Source organism: Brassica napus, chromosome A2 (assembly GCF_020379485.1).
Source record: "Brassica napus cultivar Da-Ae chromosome A2, Da-Ae, whole genome shotgun sequence".
Lineage (NCBI taxonomy): Eukaryota > Viridiplantae > Streptophyta > Magnoliopsida > Brassicales > Brassicaceae > Brassica > Brassica napus.
In genome coordinates this window covers 8091324-8113790 of record NC_063435.1, presented here as the reverse complement: position 1 = coordinate 8113790, position 22467 = coordinate 8091324, and the positions used below count along the sequence as shown (strand labels likewise).

Below are 22467 nucleotides of genomic sequence, written 5' to 3'. Positions count from 1 at the left end.
ATTTAATCGACTATAGAAAGTACTCGAAGATAGAACTTTATTTTAGATAGATTTTTGTAAGAAAGCCTCAAACAAATCATTCATAGATATTTGTGAAGTTTTCTTATTTGGATGCAGACCAACTTTTAACCCAAAAAAAAGAAGGTTATGGCTCCCAATGGTAACTGCGGTTTAAGCGGGGCGGAACAAGCGGTTCAACTGGCGGTGTGGTTTTAACAGTTATAAAAACGTATAGATATATAGTATATGCAAAGATTTTTGTTACTGTTAACTGCGGTGTGGCACGGAGCGGTTTCAAACATTCGAAGCCTGATGATTCTACTTCCCTTATTATATCAAAAAATATGGGATCCATAATTGCGAGAATTTGTTTTCGTTTTTGTTTTGACATCTTATGTTTAATTGATTTCTTCTGTTAATGTAATTTAAATGCGATATGACTTGTAGGTCAGTTCTAGCTCAGAATGTTGAATGGTAATACTTGCTATCTGCGTGGAACCCTCTCCTCCTCATTTCGGGTAGAAACTGTTTCATGCTTGGAAAATGCGCGAAGATACATTTTCTAGAAAAAATAGATTTGGAAACACAATGGAAATATATAGTTTCAATTTGGCACCGTGAAAAAATCCGTAGAGATATACTCTCTCCGTTCCTAAAAAATCCATATTCTAGATAAAACTTGTGTTTCAAAAAGTTACATATTTTATATTTCTAATGTAATTTTTGTCAATTAATAATGAAAAATTATGAAGTTCAAGAAAATTAATTGTATTTCTTAAAATTTTATTGGTTTAAAAATATAGGAAATATAAAATTATAAAAAACTATGTATTTATAACTAAATTTTAATATGTTTTATTAAAAAGTGTGAAAATTCTAAAACAATGATCTTAAGGAACAGAAAGAGTATTTAATATGTTATTTACTTCAAAATAAAAATCTAAAAGGGATATTAATCATTCAGAGAGATTGACAAAAAAAAAAAAAAATCATTCAGAGAGAAGAAGATAGTCTATAAACAATATAACGGTGTTCTCTTCGATAACTTTATTGTTTATATTTTTATTCTTTTAGCTTAATTGATTAAAATATATAGTTATTGTATCAAAAACTATGAGTCTATGACCATCAATATATGTAAATATGAATAATCTGAGAGTCAAAATTATCAACAGAAATATAGTTTCAAAAGTATACATAGTTAAGTTAAAAGAAAGTATGTGAAACTTTGAAAATAGAATTTAGCAAAAAAAAAAAACTTTGGAAGTCGAATACTGTACTACTTTTCTTTTACGTTAGTAGATATTCTAAGAGAGAAGTTTCGAGTCCTATTGTTTTTAACCAAACAAGTGACATATATAACCTTTTCATTTAGCAACCATTTTATGTTTGTTTTTCATTTTAGGGAGAGCAATCATATCATGTTACGCAATAGTGTTAACATCTCCGCTATAAAACTGTAAATGGTGACTGTTGTCGTCTAACTGATGTCATCTTCTGATCACTTGTGAAGTATTTATTTCGTCCAAGCAACTTAACTTTTGATTCCAACTTCTTTGGAAAATATCTACTCCAAGAAAATAATTTATTTACGTTGTTAAAAATGCGAATCTCAAATCTTTATGTAGCCTGAGTAGACACGGAGTGGGTACCCAAAATTTTAAATTATTTTTTATTTGCTCGGTACAGTCCGACTCACAACTTACAATTAGATCAGCTTCGCAACCATTCATATATCCTCTACCTCGGTACAGATTTGATCGAATATCCATTTTAGAATATATTTAATATTTTATTTTGTTTCATCTCTAACCAATATTAAATATTACTCCCTCTATTTCAATATATAAGTAGTTTTAGCCCAAAAAAAATTGTTTCACAATATAAAGTGTTAACATAATCCAAAGTAATTTATACATTTATTGGATATTATGTGATTCTACTTCCCTTATTATATCAAAAAATATGGGATCCATAATTGCGAGAATTTGTTTTCGTTTTTGTTTTGACATCTTATGTTTAATTGATTTCTTCTGTTAATGTAATTTAAATGCGATATGACTTGTAGGTCAGTTCTAGCTCAGAATGTTGAATGGTAATACTTGCTATCTGCGTGGAACCCTCTCCTCCTCATTTCGGGTAGAAACTGTTTCATGCTTGGAAAATGCGCGAAGATACATTTTCTAGAAAAAATAGATTTGGAAACACAATGGAAATATATAGTTTCAATTTGGCACCGTGAAAAAATCCGTAGAGATATACTCTCTCCGTTCCTAAAAAATCCATATTCTAGATAAAACTTGTGTTTCAAAAAGTTACATATTTTATATTTCTAATGTAATTTTTGTCAATTAATAATGAAAAATTATGAAGTTCAAGAAAATTAATTGTATTTCTTAAAATTTTATTGGTTTAAAAATATAGGAAATATAAAATTATAAAAAACTATGTATTTATAACTAAATTTTAATATGTTTTATTAAAAAGTGTGAAAATTCTAAAACAATGATCTTAAGGAACAGAAAGAGTATTTAATATGTTATTTACTTCAAAATAAAAATCTAAAAGGGATATTAATCATTCAGAGAGATTGACAAAAAAAAAAAAAATCATTCAGAGAGAAGAAGATAGTCTATAAACAATATAACGGTGTTCTCTTCGATAACTTTATTGTTTATATTTTTATTCTTTTAGCTTAATTGATTAAAATATATAGTTATTGTATCAAAAACTATGAGTCTATGACCATCAATATATGTAAATATGAATAATCTGAGAGTCAAAATTATCAACAGAAATATAGTTTCAAAAGTATACATAGTTAAGTTAAAAGAAAGTATGTGAAACTTTGAAAATAGAATTTAGCAAAAAAAAAAAACTTTGGAAGTCGAATACTGTACTACTTTTCTTTTACGTTAGTAGATATTCTAAGAGAGAAGTTTCGAGTCCTATTGTTTTTAACCAAACAAGTGACATATATAACCTTTTCATTTAGCAACCATTTTATGTTTGTTTTTCATTTTAGGGAGAGCAATCATATCATGTTACGCAATAGTGTTAACATCTCCGCTATAAAACTGTAAATGGTGACTGTTGTCGTCTAACTGATGTCATCTTCTGATCACTTGTGAAGTATTTATTTCGTCCAAGCAACTTAACTTTTGATTCCAACTTCTTTGGAAAATATCTACTCCAAGAAAATAATTTATTTACGTTGTTAAAAATGCGAATCTCAAATCTTTATGTAGCCTGAGTAGACACGGAGTGGGTACCCAAAATTTTAAATTATTTTTTATTTGCTCGGTACAGTCCGACTCACAACTTACAATTAGATCAGCTTCGCAACCATTCATATATCCTCTACCTCGGTACAGATTTGATCGAATATCCATTTTAGAATATATTTAATATTTTATTTTGTTTCATCTCTAACCAATATTAAATATTACTCCCTCTATTTCAATATATAAGTAGTTTTAGCCCAAAAAAAATTGTTTCACAATATAAAGTGTTAACATAATCCAAAGTAATTTATACATTTATTGGATATTATGTGACCAATCGAATAATTCATACATTTTTGTTATTGATTAAATTTATATGTCTTAAAAAAAAGATTAAACTTATATATTAAATGATATTTTTCAAAAGTAACAATTTTCTTATTTTCTTTTAAATAAAACTATTTACATATTGAAACAGAGGGAATAGTATTTCTTTTGTTTGATAAAGTTATGTATACCTTAGATTTTTCCGATAGCAATTGTTTATTCCATTTTGTTGTATCTATTATGGCGGATAAAATTGAACACTTACGCATTTCTAAATCATAATACTATTTTATTGTCAAAATCACGCTATTTTAATGTGATTTCATCACTATAAGAATTCATCTCCAACCAATTCGAAAAGACTATTTTGATGTAATTTTCACACAAAAACTCTCCAACCAAACACTAAAAATTATGGAGAATTTGCCAAACATGATTCATGACTGCAACAGAGGTAGCAAGACAAGCGATCTGGTTACAAGAGCTCCTTGGAGAAATCACTGGAGTTTTATTCGACAGAACTACCATACGAATAGACAATCGATCGGCAATTGTACTCTCTAAAAATACGGTGTTTCATGGACGTAGTAAATATATATATTTAAGGTATCATTTTATCAGAGAGTGTGTTGAAAAATAATTGCTAGAAGTTGAGCATGTACCCAAGAGCGAACAAAAGGCAGATATTCTAACTAAGGCGTTAAGAAATCAAGTAAAGAGAGATGAAAGACATGATAGGAGTTCAAGATTTGAAAGACATGGAGTTCAAAGCTTGAGTGTCAAGCTATCTTAGAAGTTATCTAAATACAAGTGTTTCTCATTTGGATTAGGAAATCTATAAGCCATATATAAGGCATTGTCGAGAGATGACATTAAGGTGCGAGTGTGTGAGGTTTTGAGAGATTAAATTTTGAGTAAGATCCTTAAGCAATAAGAAGAGTTAGTTCTTATTATTTTTGAGTCTTTATACAACCATTACACAATACGAACAATTTGGTGTTGTGAATCTGGAAAACAGAAAAATATTTATATTACGATTGTATCATATTGAAAATTTTCCAAACGGTATTTTTTGTGTTGTAATTATAAAATATAACACTAGTTCTTTAACAGTATGCATAATTAAATTTACCTTCTTGTTCAGTTAGTCTTATATAGGTGTCCACAAATACAGACAAGCAATATAAAATTTAATTTGTCTGGACCTCATAATTTACGGTCAAGATATGTTATATATTTGCATATTATATATATATATATATATTATTTCCTACTATTAATTATGTGATGTTAAATTCAGAATTGATAATGAACACCATTTAGACAGTTATTCAGCAGATTTGAGTGATGCAAAGTAAATTATGTAGGAGTTGTTGTTATTTGATTTTTTTGATGGAATAGGGAGCTGTTGTTATTGTAATATCATACTATTATTTAATTATCATCAAGTAGATATTTCACACTTTTTATTTTAAATTAATGGGTTAAGTTAGCAATGATTATTTTGATTGAACATTAAATATAATCAGGTCTCTACTCTTTAAAATCATGCATAATATTTTCTCTATATATATAATATATAATTTCTTACATGATTGATAGAGTATAATCTATAAAATCTGAAAATTATATTAATGTCCGCATATGAGTTTTAGACCATCCATATAGTTAATTAATACTACTGAAACTATAAAATTTTATTCATAAACAAATAAAATACCATTAAAGTTTATTACAAAATATATTTAATAATGATAGAAAATGAAAAACAAAATTTTTATCAACTTTCATTTAAAAACTAAAAATAATGATTCCTCTCTAAACATCACTCATTGTAAAACAAAACTATAAACAGTTATTATTTTAGGATATTGATGGAGCTGAAATAAATTCTGAAACGAATTAAAAATTCATTTAAAAGAAAAAAAAGTGTTTTATCTCGTCATGGCTTTATCCTTCAAAATAAATACTAACAAATGTCAAACCAAAAGAGTAAATAGAAACGTTAAATATGATTCTGAGATATAAAACACAAGAGGAATGTCTGTCACATACTCGACTCACTTTTCTTCTAAAACTCTACTTGTTTTTCTCTTACCTTGATTCATGCAAAGTTATGAAATCATCAATAACAAAAACTATTTGCTAAATTTTTTGCTAATTTTTTTTCCGTTTTTCTTTATTTTGTAAATCTTGGCTTTAGCAACCCTATTGCATATTTATTTTGTAAAATATGACATTCATTTATATTCCACTCTATAATAGAGTAGAATACCATTAAAACAAAAGTTTACTGTATAATAGAATTATTATATTTTTACCAATGGAGATGGTGTGACAAACACAGTTACTTTTGATTTGTTAATTTTTTCAATCGTTTATTTTGTAAACTAACTCTACTTGATTTTTCTTTATTTTGTACACTAACAGACGCAGGTACCTTTGATTTAAAATTGTACCCATATACATAAAAAAGATTTGTTACGTGTAAAAAATCCAAAATTTTACAAACCATATTATCTTTTTCTTTTGCAAAGTTTAAACACGGACACAAATCATAAGCTAATTGGGTTATTAGGAAACAATTGCACACTAAATGCCCAACGTAAGTGCACACACAAAACACAAACAAACGACCTTGTAACACTAATCAAGTTCCACGGTCTCACCATCTAACAGATTCCAAAGTTGCTCAACGTCAAACGCCGAGGTTGCTAGCTTTTCTGTCTCTGTAGATTCTGGAACAATCGCATCTGGTTCTTGGCTCTCCTCTAGCAAACTCTTCCACCACATGTTCTCTCCATCCATTAAATTATTAACGAGCTCATATTTCTCCGCATCTTTTTTATATGTGATACTATTTTCACAAACATTATTAGTGTTGTTTACTCCAAGGAATAGAGGAATAACGTCAACTTTTGGCTTGCCATTGAAATGGCTGCAGCCGTTGTTAACCGTGAAGGATCGAGGTCGAGGTTTGAGAACTTCATTTTTTTGGGCGGGTTGGGTTGAAGAGCAAGGAATGTTTCTCTTTCTCATCTTGGTATTACAGCCTGGTTCATGTTTCTTACTCAAATGGGTGTTCCAGTAGTTCTTCACATCATTAGCGGTCCTACCGGGTAATCTACCAGCAATTAAAGACCACCTAACCATGCATTTGGATGAGTTGGATATATATGACTGAATTTGTTTATTTACACAGGAAATAAAGTTGAATTTATGTTTTGAATATAAACCTGTTTCCTAGAAGCTTATGAAGGCGAAGAAGAAGATCAACTTCATCAGAGCTAAGTTTTCCTTTCTTGATACTCGGCTTCAAATAGTTCAGCCATCTTAGTCTACAGCTCTTCCTGCACCGATTTAGCCCTACAAAACCAAATATTTGAAACAAAAAAAAAAACAAATAATTGATATAACTAAGCCTATTAAATGAACGAACCAAGAATGCTCTCGTGACTGCTAAAATTTTATAACGAAGAATCTACGTAGACCAATAGAAATAATCTCTTGTTTACACGTAAACACACGTGAATGCAAATATTCGTTTGTCGTAAGTAGAATAATACTCTCTACTTGATGTCTCAGGAAAAGAAATTTGTTTAAAACTAGATAATGTTTTAAATTTTATATGTAAAACTTATTAACGATTAATGTTATATAACCAATGATATTCTATTGTAATTTTTATTATTGATTGAAGTGTAGTTAGTTAAATAATTAATGATGTTTTTATTTAAAAAATTATCGGTCCACACCTTGTTATTAGTCGGAAAGTATTTCAAACTCGGATCAAACAGTGTGGTACGTTTTTGGGATAGTCCACTATATATCACTAAGTGCGTTTTTTCCAGAGCCGGCTAGATCAGCCGATAGAACATATTAAAAACAATATACATATTGTATAATTAAATATTTTCTTAATCTATATGCATAATCCTAAAATATCTTCTATTAAAAAAAAGAGGGAATATTAAATATACATATCTTTATATGAACACACGGATATTTTTATCTTGAACAACCTTAAAAAGCATGAATAGGGATTTGTTCATTAAAACAAAAGTAAAAACAATTTGTGCACCCTCTTTTTCAAAAAAAAAAAAACAATTTGTGCCCCCCGGTTTTAAATAATGTCCCGAATAATAGACAGAGAGGAAGAAAATAGTCAGAGTAATTGATTACATATATTTGTGTCTGTGTGTGTGTGCGCAATAAAAAAAAATGTAACATACCTGCTCGCAGAGGAACTTGGTGCCATTTTCCTTCTCCATACTTATCAATGCATTGCCTTAAGAGACTATCTTCTTCAGCAGTCCATGCACCTTTTCTCAACCCTTTTGGCGAACCCTCCATGGACCAAGGATAAACACTAGAAGTATCTAACCAAATTAAAACTTACTGAGGAAAGAGGGCTGCATTTTAGTTTCACGAATCCTTGGAGGCCTTTATTTATACACCTGAGGAGCATAAGTAAGTGACGTGCATGTTTGCTATCCACATTTCATGTTTTTATTGTCGTGCTTAATTTGTTATGTTAGTTAGTCTTGCTATTGATTTAGACTAGAGATAGCACCTAGCTTTCTCAACAAATTAGGAGAAAGTATTGTCACTGATTGGTGGCAGATATGATTACAAGAGGGGAGCGGCAGTGTTTTCATGCATCAAAATTAGAACTTAATATTGAGATAGGGTGGATGCATAACAATTAGTCTTTATTAGGATTATGTTGTATATATGATTTGAATATTGTGATATAAGTATTTTGTTAATATGATTGCATAGTTGAGTTCAGTTATTTTTTTGTATTTCTTCTGTAATCTCCTAAGTTTGTACATATATGTATATATCTTCTATAAATAGAATACATACAACATTGGAATTTATCGTTCATAACATTTGTAAACATTTGATTAATAACAAAATTAAGTTTGTTTTGCTTCGGATATGGTTTACTCCTAGAAAACAAATATAGGCAAAAATAAATAAATAATTATTCTATACAACATCCAGCATTGTAGGTGTATATTAGGGAAATTTTGGATAAATACATTTACTTGAAATTTTATTTTGAAAACTATATTTTCATTTATCTATTTTGAAAGCTAGAATTTTATTTAAGCTAAATGACTAAATTACCCAATCTAGATAAATATATTTATTTTACAGATTATTTTTTTGTTTTTAAATAATACTCCTAAATATGTGTATAATATCTTATTATACAATATCTTACATTTATTTTGATGAAAAAACTAAAAAATTGACGTTTTTCCATTTTCTCTATTTCCTCATTCGTCTCTGGGCCTCCATATATTTGCATCATCATCTTTTTCCTCTAGTTCTCCATTTTTGTAGGGCTTATATGTTTGTGTTATTTTGTTACCAATATTCTTAGGTGTAATTTGATTTTGTATATTCTAGTCATCTAATCTCGTAGACATCGGCTCTTTGTATAGCCAACATCTACGGCTGCAGTGGTTTCATCATATGATTTCTTATCATGTTAAGATTATTATTACATCTTTCAAAAGAAGACCTGAAAAATCTTTCTATATAGCCTGTTGCTTTTCTTTTGATTCAGAAAACATCAAAAGTAGTATCCTTTATACAGTACGATAATCTTTGTATATTGTTTGATGTGTCTCATGAGTGATAGATTTTCTACATTCAAATTCTGTATCCCACAGACACCAAAGTAAGTTCCCAAAACATGTTTTGAATGCTCAACACCATACATAAACAATTGGGATACATTTCCTCTGAAATTGACATAATGAAGTAAGCACATAAATCCACTAATTCAAAAATTCACATACTTTGATGCTGCTGTGATAGATTTTTTCTCTCTCTCGCTACTGCAAAGATCTACGAGGATACATGAAATCAGGAAAATTGTATTAGCATAAACATAAACAATAATAATAGTACTTTTGAATTTGTAATTTAGTAGTAATTAGAATACGTAATTTTTTATTTAAATTTGGATAAAAATGTCTTATCACATTTCCGAAAGTGTACTTTTCAAAACTTAAAAATATAAGCATATTATTCAAATTTTAAACTATAAGTAGAGTATTTTTCAAATTATCCCTTTATATTATCTATATTAATAAATTTGATATTTATCTTCTATTTATACCACGTCAGGAACCGCAAAAAAGTTAAACACAACATGTCAGCAAAAGTTTTATTCTTTATTAGATAATATCGGATAATCCAGATAAATTTAAATATTGAAAAAAAACTATTTGGATAATTTTGTTATTTCGGATAACTCAAATAATTTTAAATATTTTGGATAAATAAATATTCTGGTATTTCATATTTTAGTAATATTATATATTGGTAATTTTAAAACTAAATATAATTTATATTTTAAGTACTCATTCAGTTCTCTGTTTCGTTCTAACACGGTTTTAGATTTCCAGTTTTAGAAATATATGAACCGCTCGGTTATTTGTGAAATTTGTTCAGTTTCAGATTCATTTTTTTCGGCTTCGATTCGGATTTTTCTTCTTAATTAATATGCTGAGGCATAGTTGAAACCATAGTGAAGCGCATGTTTTGTTATTTTCTGTTTGCACAATTTTTATTTTATTTATTTGTTGCACATATTTAGTGGTGGCACATATTTTTTTATTTCATATTTTTGGATATTTGGTTTATAAATAATATTTTTTTTGGTAATTTTATAACTAAATAAAATTAATATTTTAGGTTCTTATTTGGTTCTATGATACGGTTTCGATTTCAGCTTCAAAAATATATAAACCGCTCGATTGTTTGTGAATTTCTGTTTAGTTTTGGATTGTCTTTTTTTTTTGCTTCAATTCAGTTTTCGGTTCTTAATTTATATGCACGCATAGTTGAAACGTAAGTGGTGTCACATGTTTTGTTATTTTTTGTTTGCACATTTTTTATTTGTTGTGTAATATTGTTATGGAAATAGTGTGTGTTGAGAGGCACAAAGCTTAACCCTCATTGTAAATATGTTTTGAGCAATTCTGAGTGATTGTGTTTTTTTGTGTGTTGTGCCCTCATTTTGAGAGTGAATGTTATATTGTGATATTTTGGAAGTCGTGTTGTGAAAAAAAATTATGGGGTTGATGTTATTGTATGTGATACTTCATACTTGCCATGGTCCATGATCCGCGAGTCACCAGAGAGCCTCGTGAAATTATCAACCATCCATCTCACCTACTTTGCGTTTACCTTTCATCTACCAAGATCATGTCGAGACCCATGAGTTCACCTTCTTTCTTTGCATTACAAGCCTTCCCAGGAGCAATCGCACCTCGACTAGTTTCGGACACCGTTCGGCTTTCAATTCAGTTAGAAGTAGGTCACTGTGGCCATTGAAGATAGCTGAACTGAAGAGAGAGGATGTAGAATTTCTTTTTTGATAAGAAGAGAAAATGTGAAATGATTTGATGGGATTTGTGATTTTTAGTGAATCCAACTATGATATTTATAGTTATAGGTGTAGTTTTCAAACGTTTCCATGGCGGTGTGAGTGAGCTAATGAATGCGAGAGAGTGGAGGTAGTGATGATAATGACATTAATGAGATCATTATAGTGGTTGACTGAATTCCGGGGGAAGGCGTTATGTAAACTAACAATCTTTGTTGGCTAATTTGTTCCGATCATACATGATCGAAGAAGAAAGATTTTCGGGCCGATATTTTGGAATAATGATAGGCCCAAACAAATAAATCAAATGCAACATAAGGCTTTCGTAAGTAGACAACCCATTTTTCAGAAAGAAAGAGTGAAGAAACAACGTCACGTGTCACATTTTGGAATAACCTTCGCTGAGGTAGCGTATTATAGAGCCTTTCTAGTGAACTTTATTAATATAGATATTATATCTTATAAAAAAATATCAAATACTCATAACCTTTTTATTTTTCAGTGACGTAGCATAATATATAGTATACTTAAGATTTTTAATATAGAAAATCACAGTAAAAGTTATAAAACTTAGGCATCTCCAAATGACTAGTAAAAATGATAAAACATATTTTTTCTGTTTCGCAAAAAGTGTCACTTTGACATTTTCACACAAATTAAAAAAAATGATTGAAATATATTTAAGTTCTTATTAATTACATATATTCAACCATTGAGATAAAAAAAATCTTTATAAAATCAGTGCATTTGTAATTAATAGTACGTTGAAAATTGCATTGAAATTATAAAATGACAAACTTCCATGTATGTTCTGTTCTGTTTCAATCTTACTGAGAAAGAACAGGTTGTTGTAGTGTAGGAATCCCATACGATCTTAACAGGAAGAATTGGATCAGTAGCAGAAAGTGTCAAGTTTTCGTTCCATTCTGGATTCAGATTATTTTTTATCACACGGGTTCGTAGCTTCTGCATCAAGGAAGAAAACTATGACACCACAAAAGATTGGGGTGTAAGTTAAAAAAAAAACATAACTAAAATCAGAATGATAAAACAAATCCTAGGAACTTTTCTTTAGCTTTACTAAACTACATTTAACATGTAAAATACCTAAAACTCGTGGTGCATCGAACCTATAACAGAAATTTGTATGTTCTGTCTCATTAATACACATAAAAGTTGAGGCCCTGGTGATTGTAATGGAGATGTTCAACATAATGAGCATTCCCTTGCTAAATGTCAAGCGACCTGTTAGTGACGATCATATAAGTCAATATAATGATTTTTTACTAAAATTCTCTTATTGGATGTAGAATCTCTGAGAAGCATAGCCAGATTCACGACCAAAAAGATCCATAACCAAAACGAGAAAACATTGGATATCTGAGATATACTCACCTGTAGCAAATTAGACATGTCCTTGTTCACGCTTCACTCAAATGACAAGACATTGATACTACTAGTATACGTCAATGATATTATGCTAACAAGAAGTGATGACGCTCTGATACAAGAACTCCTTCGTGCACTACACAACATATTCTCGATGAAAGATCTTGGCAAGCCATGCTACTTCCTCGACATTGAGATATAGTCTAACGATGGATCTCTGTTTCTTCACTAGAAAGCGTATGCTGAAGACGTTGTCTATCAGGCTGCAATGTCGTACTGTAATCCCATGCCAACCCCTCTTCCTCAGAGAATAGAAGACCCTAGCACTAAGATGTTCCCTAAACCAACTTACTTCAGGAGCCTTGCTGGAAAACTTTAGTACCTAATTATCACAAGACCCGACATACAATACTCTGTTAACTACGTATGTCAACGAATGCACTCCCATACTATGAGTGACTTTGGTTTTATGAAGCGGATTCTACGATACATAAAGGGAACAATCAGTATGGCAATGCAGATTCACAAGGACAAAGACTTGATATTCATGGGATACAGTGACAGCTACTGGGCAGGATGCAAAGAAACCGGACGCTCCACGACTGGATTTTGCATTCTTCTTGGATATAATCCCATTTTGTAGTCTGCCAAGCGACAGCCTACAGTCGCAAAATCATCTACAGAAGCTGAATACAAAGCTCTGACCGCTGCTGCTCAAGAACTCACGTGGCTCTCTGCTCTTCTCAAGGACCTCAATGTCTCTCAATTCTGTCCAATGCTTCTTCACTGCGACAATCTCTCATCCGTGTATCTCAGTGCAAACCCAGCTCTGCACAATCGATCGAAGCATTTTGACACTGACTTCCACTACATCCGTGAACAAGTTGCCTTTGGACTGATTGAGACTCAACACATCCCTGCTTCTCTTCAGCTCGCTGATATCTTCACTAAACCGCTGGCGAGGCGACCGTTTTTTGATTTGAGATCCAAACTCGGAGTCATTGAGTCACCTACCCCGAGTTTGAGGGGGATGTGAGTAACTCAATACAAGCCCAAGAGGATAAAACCTCAAGCCCATCTCTGAAGTCCAATAAGACATCACGTAAAGACAAAAGAGTCATTCACTTGTACCTGCAAAAACAAACGTTAGAGAAAGCAAAAAGACAATTCAGCTCAATAACATATTTGATTTCTTACAGACTGTCAAGGATGACTAGACTACTTTACAGCTAATGATGAAGATAAGACATATGGCTACACTAAACTATTGTCAAGTTTCTATATAAACTGGTTATATGTCATTTTGTAAAGCATTTGAAATAATAGTGAAAATTTCATATTGCTCAAGGTTTCTAATCTTTCATACACAAAAGAGTCCCTAAAATTTGATTGAAAATTAAGGGGCATGCCGCAAGCCGCTTGCGCCTTTTTCTCACAACGGTGTGCACGGCTCTGTCTGAAACGAGAACCAAGACGACCCTTTTATTCCGAGAATGATCTGTGCCGCGAGTCTACATATTGTGTGGTTTATTACGTAGTTCTTTCCAATGAATTTTCTTACGGGATCATTTTTGTTGACCAAATTCATTGATAATGACAAGCCCAAAATAATTGGTGATTGACTCAAACAACTCCAATATTTTGCACTTTGTATTGAAAATATAGCCCAATTATGGACTAATCCATTTATTAAATGAGTCAAGTTAATCCAAGCTTTAAACCATTTGATTTGGATTGGTTCGACTTTTTTGTCTTTTTATTTGTGTGTTAAGAAAAATTTAAATAAACGTCTGTTGACAAAAAAAATTAAACTTCTTGTCTCATTTATTTAATTCACGTATTAAATATTATATTCTAGCAAATTTCATATGTCATTGGTATGTTTTAAAGTAGATTTCAACATTAGTATAGTGTAGAAATATAACCACTTAGATTTTGTTTTTGTTAGTTGTGAAAAAATTTCACATACAATTGTATCACATAATTTAGAAAACAAAAAGACCATCATGTATTTAAAAAAAACTTATTGTGTTAAGAAAATAGATCAGATATGTGTTTCGTTTTCGAAATCATCTTTGAGTTTTAAAAAATATGTCTTCTTATTTTATCATTCTATTTAAATTGTTTATAACATTAATTATTGTCAGCTTTGCTTCCTGAGTTTATTCCAAATCTTTGAAATCCTACAAGAAAAAGTAGAGATAAAATAATAAATTCTAGAACTTGAGGAATTATGAATCATCGGTGATCCAGATTTAACCTAGGCCGTATTCCGAGGCGCGAAGTATCCCATGCGCAACTTGTTGTGTAGACAAAGGAATCAAACTCTGTATATTAAGATTCTCAAACCATAGATTGCAACCGCTGCACTCGCAGATTAATTTTAGGATTTGATACATAATAAAATATATAAAAAGTGCCATTGCCATCCCATTTACTGATAATTGGATTCGTCATTTTCGACACACGGACCAGCATTTGTTTATTGTGAACCTTATGCACATCAAATATTATTTTAATAAATATCTTGTTACCATTAGTTTTCTTCCTATTTTATCAACGGTATTCTAAATAGGATGATTTTTTTTCTAAATACTATAATTACTAGGATAAGACATGCGTCTTTGGCAATGTGATTTTATTTGTATATATTATCGATAATTGTTTTATATATTTGATCATTTTATTTATATATATACAAATTTTTTTGCTGTTATTATATAATTTCTTTCCGATAGACCGGATCAATATTTATTAAAAAATATGGAATAAACTATAATTAATATATCATGGATTAATCAGATTGGACATTAAAAAAAATTATGACATAAAAATCTTTTTTTCCCACCGAACACATTCTTGAAAAAAGTAAACAGCACTGTTTCCACAGTTGAATTATTTTGACTTTTATCTTCCATATGTTTTGAAAGGTTTCAGATCAACCGTCGAATTGATACATGTAATTTTAATGTTTTTAGTCGTATGCTTAAGGAAACTTACATTTTTGTAATTTAACGTCGTTTTAAAAAATTCAAAATATAACATATAAGAAAAAATCTAACATATAAGAAATATAAAACATATAAGGTTTTCTCATTTTTGTAATTTAAAGTCGTTTTAAAATATAACATATAAGGTTTTCTCATTTTTGTATTTTAAAGTCATTTTAAAAAAATTCAAAATATAACATATAAGAAAAAATCTAATTTTTTTATTATATGGTTAATGTGATTGTTTAATTTTTTAATAATATAAAAGTAAATAAAAATGAATTATGATGCATAAATTGTTATCAAATCTTTATTATTTATAGTAATTAATTGTCATATATATGTTAATCATATTAGGTAATTCTGTAACCTTTATTTAAGGAAAAAATACATGTTTTTTTTTTATTTTGGGTTAATATAATGTTCTATAGTAATTGGATTTGCACTAACATTTTTTTCAATTGATTCTTAAGGTGTTATGTAAGCTAAATTGACATTCTAATTAAGTAACATCTAAACATGATCTCTTTTAATTAGTACAAATTTAAAGTTACAATTTTTTAAATGATACTCAATTAATATACCGAGGATAAAAAAAACGTATCAATTTAGTGACTGATAGGTTTATTCTTGCAAAGTCAAAATTTCAAGGAAGAAAAATAAACAAGTTCATTAAAATTTGGAAAACGTGGTACCTTTAGCATTCAAATGCAATAACACTATGTAGCAAACATTTTTTCAACTTCCCATTATCTCAATTTTATTCCACACGATTGAAACGCCACGCAGATGTAGCGATTAGTTGTCGTGTTTGCCATCCAAGTAACAAACAACCTTCATTTTCTTCCACCTTATACCCATCAGCTCCAGCATAAAGGGCCAACAACATGCTCGCTTGCTTATACGCATACGAACCAATATTAACCGACTTAAATCCTCCCATAGTGAACCTGTTTCTCCACTGAGCCAGTGTCTCGTGTCTCTCAACCCGGTCCTCCCCTTCGCAGGCCACTAGGTTCAATATCTGTCGTCCTAAGTAGAGCTCAGACATCACTCGGTCTTGACTGGGAGGGCCTTCTAGTGAGTCGAATAAGCTAGAGTAGTAATGTAGCGACTCGGTAAACCGGTCGAGGAAAACGGCCCCGTTGTGGTCCGCTTCTTGCTCGACTACAGTTATGATGTCTGGTTTAATCGACTTAATGGTTAACAGAATGTTATCGATTGAACCGGGATGAGCCAAGAGGCGATGGAGCTCAAAAACAGAGTTAACCGCTATGGATCCAGAACCTGTTCGAATCTCAAGCATTTCCTGTTTAAGATCAGATAAACTATTCAAGACAATGCTCTTGAATTCGAAATTCACACCAACTGCATTAGCAAGCTGGCCAAGTTTCCATCCAACTTCTTGAATCGACTGGCCGGTTAACGAAGAACCAACTCCGGTTAACCGAAAATCCGGTGGACCACCCGGACGGAGAGCTAGAGCTTGAATAAGAGCCGGCCATTGCAAGCCTTGATTAATCCCTAAATCAATAACGTGGACCTTCTCAGCCGTAGCAAACGCCTCAAGTATCGCTTGGTTCGCCGTGAAGTGAGCGAACTTGAGATACGGACAACACTCGTAGAAATGTACCTGAAGAGTGTCCGAAAATGACGATAAACCGACGTCATCACGAGGGTAAATCCGGTAAATCCTCCTCGCTAGCCCTTCAGCGAAGTACGTCGCGACTTTCCTCATCGCACCGGCTTGTGACGAGGCGAGCAAGCCCACGTGCTTAACGAGCACGTCAGCTAGCTTCAGGTTGTTCTGTTGAACCGCCTCCGCGCAAGCCAAAAGCGCGTGTACTAAACGCACGCCCGTTTCTTGAGAATCCAAAACAACCATAGACCTTGTTGTCGAAGAATCGGATCCTGTTCTCGTCCTTTTGCCACGTGGATACGCTGCAGAGCCAGGAATGGCACTGAGTTCGTACTCAGAATCTTGGTCGGGTATGACTTGATCACAGGTAGGGTTAAGATCAAAGAGCAAGCTATCGACCCATCCAGAGAGATCAGAAGGATTGTAATGAACAGTATCTTCGGAAAGATGCGAGTTTCCATCGTCAAGAACCATCTCTAACTGCTCAAGCTTATGTGCCACGTCAGCCATGTCGGAAGATCGGACTTTGTAACCCAAAACCACAAGAAGCTCGTCGAATCCGCCGGCTTCTTCTTTATTGGCCGTCATTGATGAGCTCCCGGCTTTTACAGATGAGGTTTCCCGGTGACCATGCTCTCTCTTCATCGTATAGAGATTAAATTTTTAATTTAAACTTCTTGAATAATATATAGCTTAAAAAAGTTTATATATTTAGATTTGAGACAGAGAGCTAGAAGAAAGAGAGAAGGAAAGAACACGGGAGTGTCATAATAATTGAAGGGAAAAAGAAAATTATAAACTGTTTAAATAATGATTATTATTTTCTGAATAGTATTATTTTATGGAGAAAATGTTATTAAATTGTTTTGGGGTCTCGGGCCTGCTTTTTATTGGAGTATATGAGATTTTAGTACCGGCAAGTTCTTAAAAGCAAGAGCAGAGCCGTGGTACAACCGCAATCTATAGCAATTATAAAAGGAAATTTATTTACCTCTTTCATTTTCCTGTTTTTAACTGTGATATTGATAACTCCATAGTAATTCGTAGTCCTCTCTTCTTTTTGTACCAATAAACTTTTATATCAAAATATGCCCCGTCGAAAAAATGCAGTTTAATTGATGTAAACCCGGCATCATGAGTTTAACGTGGTATTCACATTTATTTAATATATTAACATTTCTGGTGTTGATTTGTAAGGTTTCTACGTCAATTCATAAGAGTATGTATAAATTATAATCAAGTGAACTACAACTAAAAGATTCAATTTAATTGGCGTTTAAAAGTCCAATTTATAAAGCCAACCACCACCTTTTGTCAACTATAGTGACATCCATTTGCTACTAATTATTGTCCGAGTTATCCTTATAGTTACTAAACCAATTAATATGAAAATTTTAATCATTGGCGATTACGAAAGTTTCTGATTATAATTTATAATATGTTGTGGTTATTGTTTTTATTTTTTTGTATGTCCATATTTGCATGTTTTGTTTAGTTTGTTAATGATTAATTATTAATTTTTATTTTTTATTATCATTGTACATCGTTTGTTATTCTTTAATTCAGAATCCAAATAATAGAGACATTTATTCGTAGTTAGTAAAAAATGTTACATACATAGGATACAAAATGTTGCATTTTCATGAATGCATAAATTGGTAGGACTGGATTTTTTTATAGCCCAAGATATCTGGCGGACGAGCTCCAACCAACTAAAAATTTGGAAACATGTTTATCGAAGTCAGATAAACCCACCCGGTTGATCACAATGGAATTTAGATATACATGTCGTCTGGTCACATAAACGGATATATCCGAAATGGTAGGTTGCTTCGCCATACAAGCGGATGTATCTGAGAGTAAATTTTGAATCCATAATGCTTATCATCTTTCCAAACTCAACTACTCGACACGCTTGTTTGGTTGATTGGATATTTAGTCCGACCAAATAAATTGATTCGATACAAGAATAAATAAAATATACATGTTATATGACGCACTCTGGCTTAAGCAAATTGCCATGATAAAATCAATAGTTTTTTACTATCTTTAATCAAAAATGATTTTGTAGACTATATTGCATGGGAATGATCATCTTAAGCACCTTTTCTTCCAGGTTGAAATAAACTTCATTTTGAAGTAAAAAGTAAATATATTGAAATGCTTTATAAACCAATTGTCAGATAAAGTTTACATGCTGCATTCTAAGGTTTCATCAATTTAGACCCCCATCACATGGTTTTTACTTTTAAATAAAACAAACACTATATAAATTGTATATGGAACTATAAAACAATATACGTTCCCTGGTTCCTTATTGACACATCTGACATCACTATTCATCTTATAAAATGTTTAATAGTTTAAAGAGTTCTAATAAACATTATCAACAGTGATATCCGTTATGTTTTTTTTTTTGATACCCGTTATGTTCTGGTTCAGAGAACCATTCTCCATCTTGATATACGTTTTTTTGCTAAGACCATCTTGATATACGTTATTCATCAAACCCTTGAGTTTTAAACTAAGTCTGCATACAAACAATGAAATCTCCTATTGTTCATCAAAATGTGATACAACTCTGTAAAGGCATTCTCGCAGTTTTGATGGATTTGATCAATCGTCCCTGCTTCGTGAATTAGGATCCAAATACATAAACCACATGTTATATACTTATATATTGTGACAATTATTTGATAATTCAATATTTAACTCTCGGAAGAAACGCAAAGCAAGTGAACATATGGAGAGAGATATTAAAGGCGGAAACCTTTGTGAGTTTGTGTTATTCACAGAAACGAATCTAGAACATTTATCTAATGGGTGCACAATTGTTAATAAAAAAAACAAAAATGCTAATGAAAAAGTTTCGAACCTAGGAATGAATGGGTGCACAAGCTCCCTTTTACCACCTAAGCTAATTAATTTCTAACGGTTTTACACACAAACTTTAGGATTTTTAAAATAATTATGGATGCACTTGTCCCCATACCTTATAGGGTGGCTTCACCACTGGTTATTGCATGTTTCCACCAAAACAACGTATCAACAACACTCATTGAACCGCTTCCAAGAACGCGCTTTCAAGAATGGTCAAAAAGATTGGAGTCTCATATACACCTTCATTTTGTGGGACGTGTCAAAAATATTCACTTGCATATCCTTCAAAATCATATAAAAGACTTGATTTACAAAACGGGTATTTAAGGGTCTTCCGTAATAAATTTACGTCAGCTACCTGCTAGAATTCTAATATAAAATTTCTTTTTAAAAAGATACCTGTTTTTTAGTTTACAGAAAGAAAAAAAGACCTGTTTTAATCTCTGTGTGTAACAAGAGACTCAATGTTGATGGATTTGAAACCCGAGCTACACGTCTAGCAAGTGAATTAATATTCTCATATCGTAGTAAATGATTTCCTAAACGATGATGGAAAAAATTGTTTCCTAAACAAGTGGTTATAAGACGATGCCAATATTAATATCTCAAGCCTTCTTGTTCTTAGAAATTATCCCAGCGACGTGGTTGGGATTAACAAACTTATATTATATGTGCGATAACAACATGGTTAATCTGGATTCACAAGTGGTCGTAAGGCTTTGTCATAATTTTGACTTGAAATAGAAAAAGGCTAGACAATGTTAAAGTGAAGTAGCCGTTGCTGTACTAAGAAGGAATTAAAGTGGTTGGATTGTTATGGTGGGGCAAAAAAAGAGGCCAATAATTTCATAACCAGTTTCGGAAAAATTAATTCGAGGGTGGCATAAAAATATAAATAGAAAGAAAATATATTACGAATTTACCCTTAATTGAGGTCCACCATGAGTCCATGACACGATACTTTCTTTTTGATGATTTTGGCCCTTGTTCATACATGATATGACACCAATTCATGTTCGTGTGGGGACTTTCGTTTGCTGTACAAATGATCCGTCGTCCCATGTGACTCACGTTCCTTGTCGCTCTCACATTTTGCCCCATCTTCAATTGATTATTATCACTCACAAGCTTTTCAAGTTTTTTTTTCTCCCCAAAAGAGTTCATAAAGTTGTGGTCCTATACGTGATAATTATTTATATACCTGAAGTGAATTAGACGTTGTTATTTCGGGTGAATGCAATGAAAATACTAATTAAGTCTGTTTTTGACCCAAAAAATGTGTTTGTTAATAACCATATGATAGAAATGGTTACGACCAACACATACAAGTAACAATTGTTGGATAATCCGATAAGAAGTGACTAAAAATGGTTCAAGATACGGGTTTACAAATAGTTATCAGAACCGGTAATGAACATAAATCTATGAGATAATCGTATATAACCCACTTCAAAGGATATATATAAAATAGAGTGTGTTTTGGTACCTTGTTGCCAAAAAAAAATCTTTTGATAACTTTCGTTCTTTCTTAATACGATCATGTTTTCCTTATATTTTACATACATTGTAATTTTGTTAATCGCTTTCTTTTCAATCTATGGATATATTTTGAACTTTAAAAATCATTGTTTCATTAAAAGAAAAGCAAATATATAGCTGAAAGCGAATTATATTGATATAGAAAATTGATGACATTTGATTTATGTGAGAGATTTGAATTACGGCATCAAACATTATCCAAGTTAACATCTTTCAAAAACTCAACATTGGTTTGTTATAAAATTTTGTTTATTTCCTATGTTTTAACAAAAATCTAGGGACTCCCCTGAAATTTTAACATGATGTGATTTTTTTTTTCTAACGTTGGATAATTATGATATTACAAACTATGAAAAATATTATAGACGATTCTACATCCGACAATTCTATATATCTTTTATGAGAATTTACATCTAACTCTACCATCACATAAGCCGCCTTATGGATCCATTGTCTATTGATTAGCTTTTAATATGATTATTGTTGTGACATTGGTATAGACATTATTCAATTTAATTAATTAAAACGTATTCGTCCCTATTTAAAGAGAGGGTAACTATGAATAGAATGTGATTTTATTGACATTAATACGCTTTCTGTACCCTCCTAATTATGAGGATTAAATAAAAATGTCGATACGTCCATCAACCATCGAAGATCTGCTGATCTGGTTAATTAGTAGTCAAAAGGTTTTACATAACAAACATAAACTTACTAACTTAAAATAAGTATTTACATGTTGTAAACTATTGGAAGGAATTGAAGATCAAAAATCTTGAAACAAATGAAAACAAGACATCAGTGTCACAGTGTGTCACCCATAAAACATAATTTTGAGGTATTAATGGAGTTTGGTATAGTAAGCGGTAAATCGCTTTTCACCAATATAACGGAAATGTTCAAACAATCATGATACATAGATTTATTAGAAGACCCTACATATTTCAGAATGCTCATCACAAAACTGCCTGACTTACAATCACAAGATCCATAAATATATTTTGTAATAAGCAAGTTGAGCCACTAGGTATCTCCACCAAAGACAGGACACTTCCACGTAACATATAT

General features: G+C 31.3%; 2 protein-coding genes across 2 annotated transcripts; both read right to left on the bottom strand.

Moving 5' to 3' along the window:
• Positions 1 to 5975: 5975 nt before the first annotated feature.
• LOC106419916 (transcription factor MYB114-like) lies at positions 5976 to 7949 on the bottom strand. The gene is made up of 3 exons (XM_013860761.3): positions 7784 to 7949; positions 6788 to 6917; positions 5976 to 6696 (listed from the first exon to the last, which is right to left on the bottom strand). Exons 1-3 carry the CDS (start codon positions 7902 to 7904, stop codon positions 6198 to 6200), a joined length of 750 nt encoding a protein of 249 aa, XP_013716215.1. The 5' UTR covers positions 7905 to 7949; the 3' UTR covers positions 5976 to 6197.
• An 8043-nt stretch (positions 7950 to 15992) lies between these two features.
• Positions 15993 to 17895, bottom strand: LOC125585596 (DELLA protein RGL1-like). The gene has a single exon (XM_048754943.1). It carries the CDS (start codon positions 17623 to 17625, stop codon positions 16102 to 16104), a length of 1524 nt encoding a protein of 507 aa, XP_048610900.1. The 5' UTR covers positions 17626 to 17895; the 3' UTR covers positions 15993 to 16101.
• Positions 17896 to 22467: the final 4572 nt, after the last annotated feature.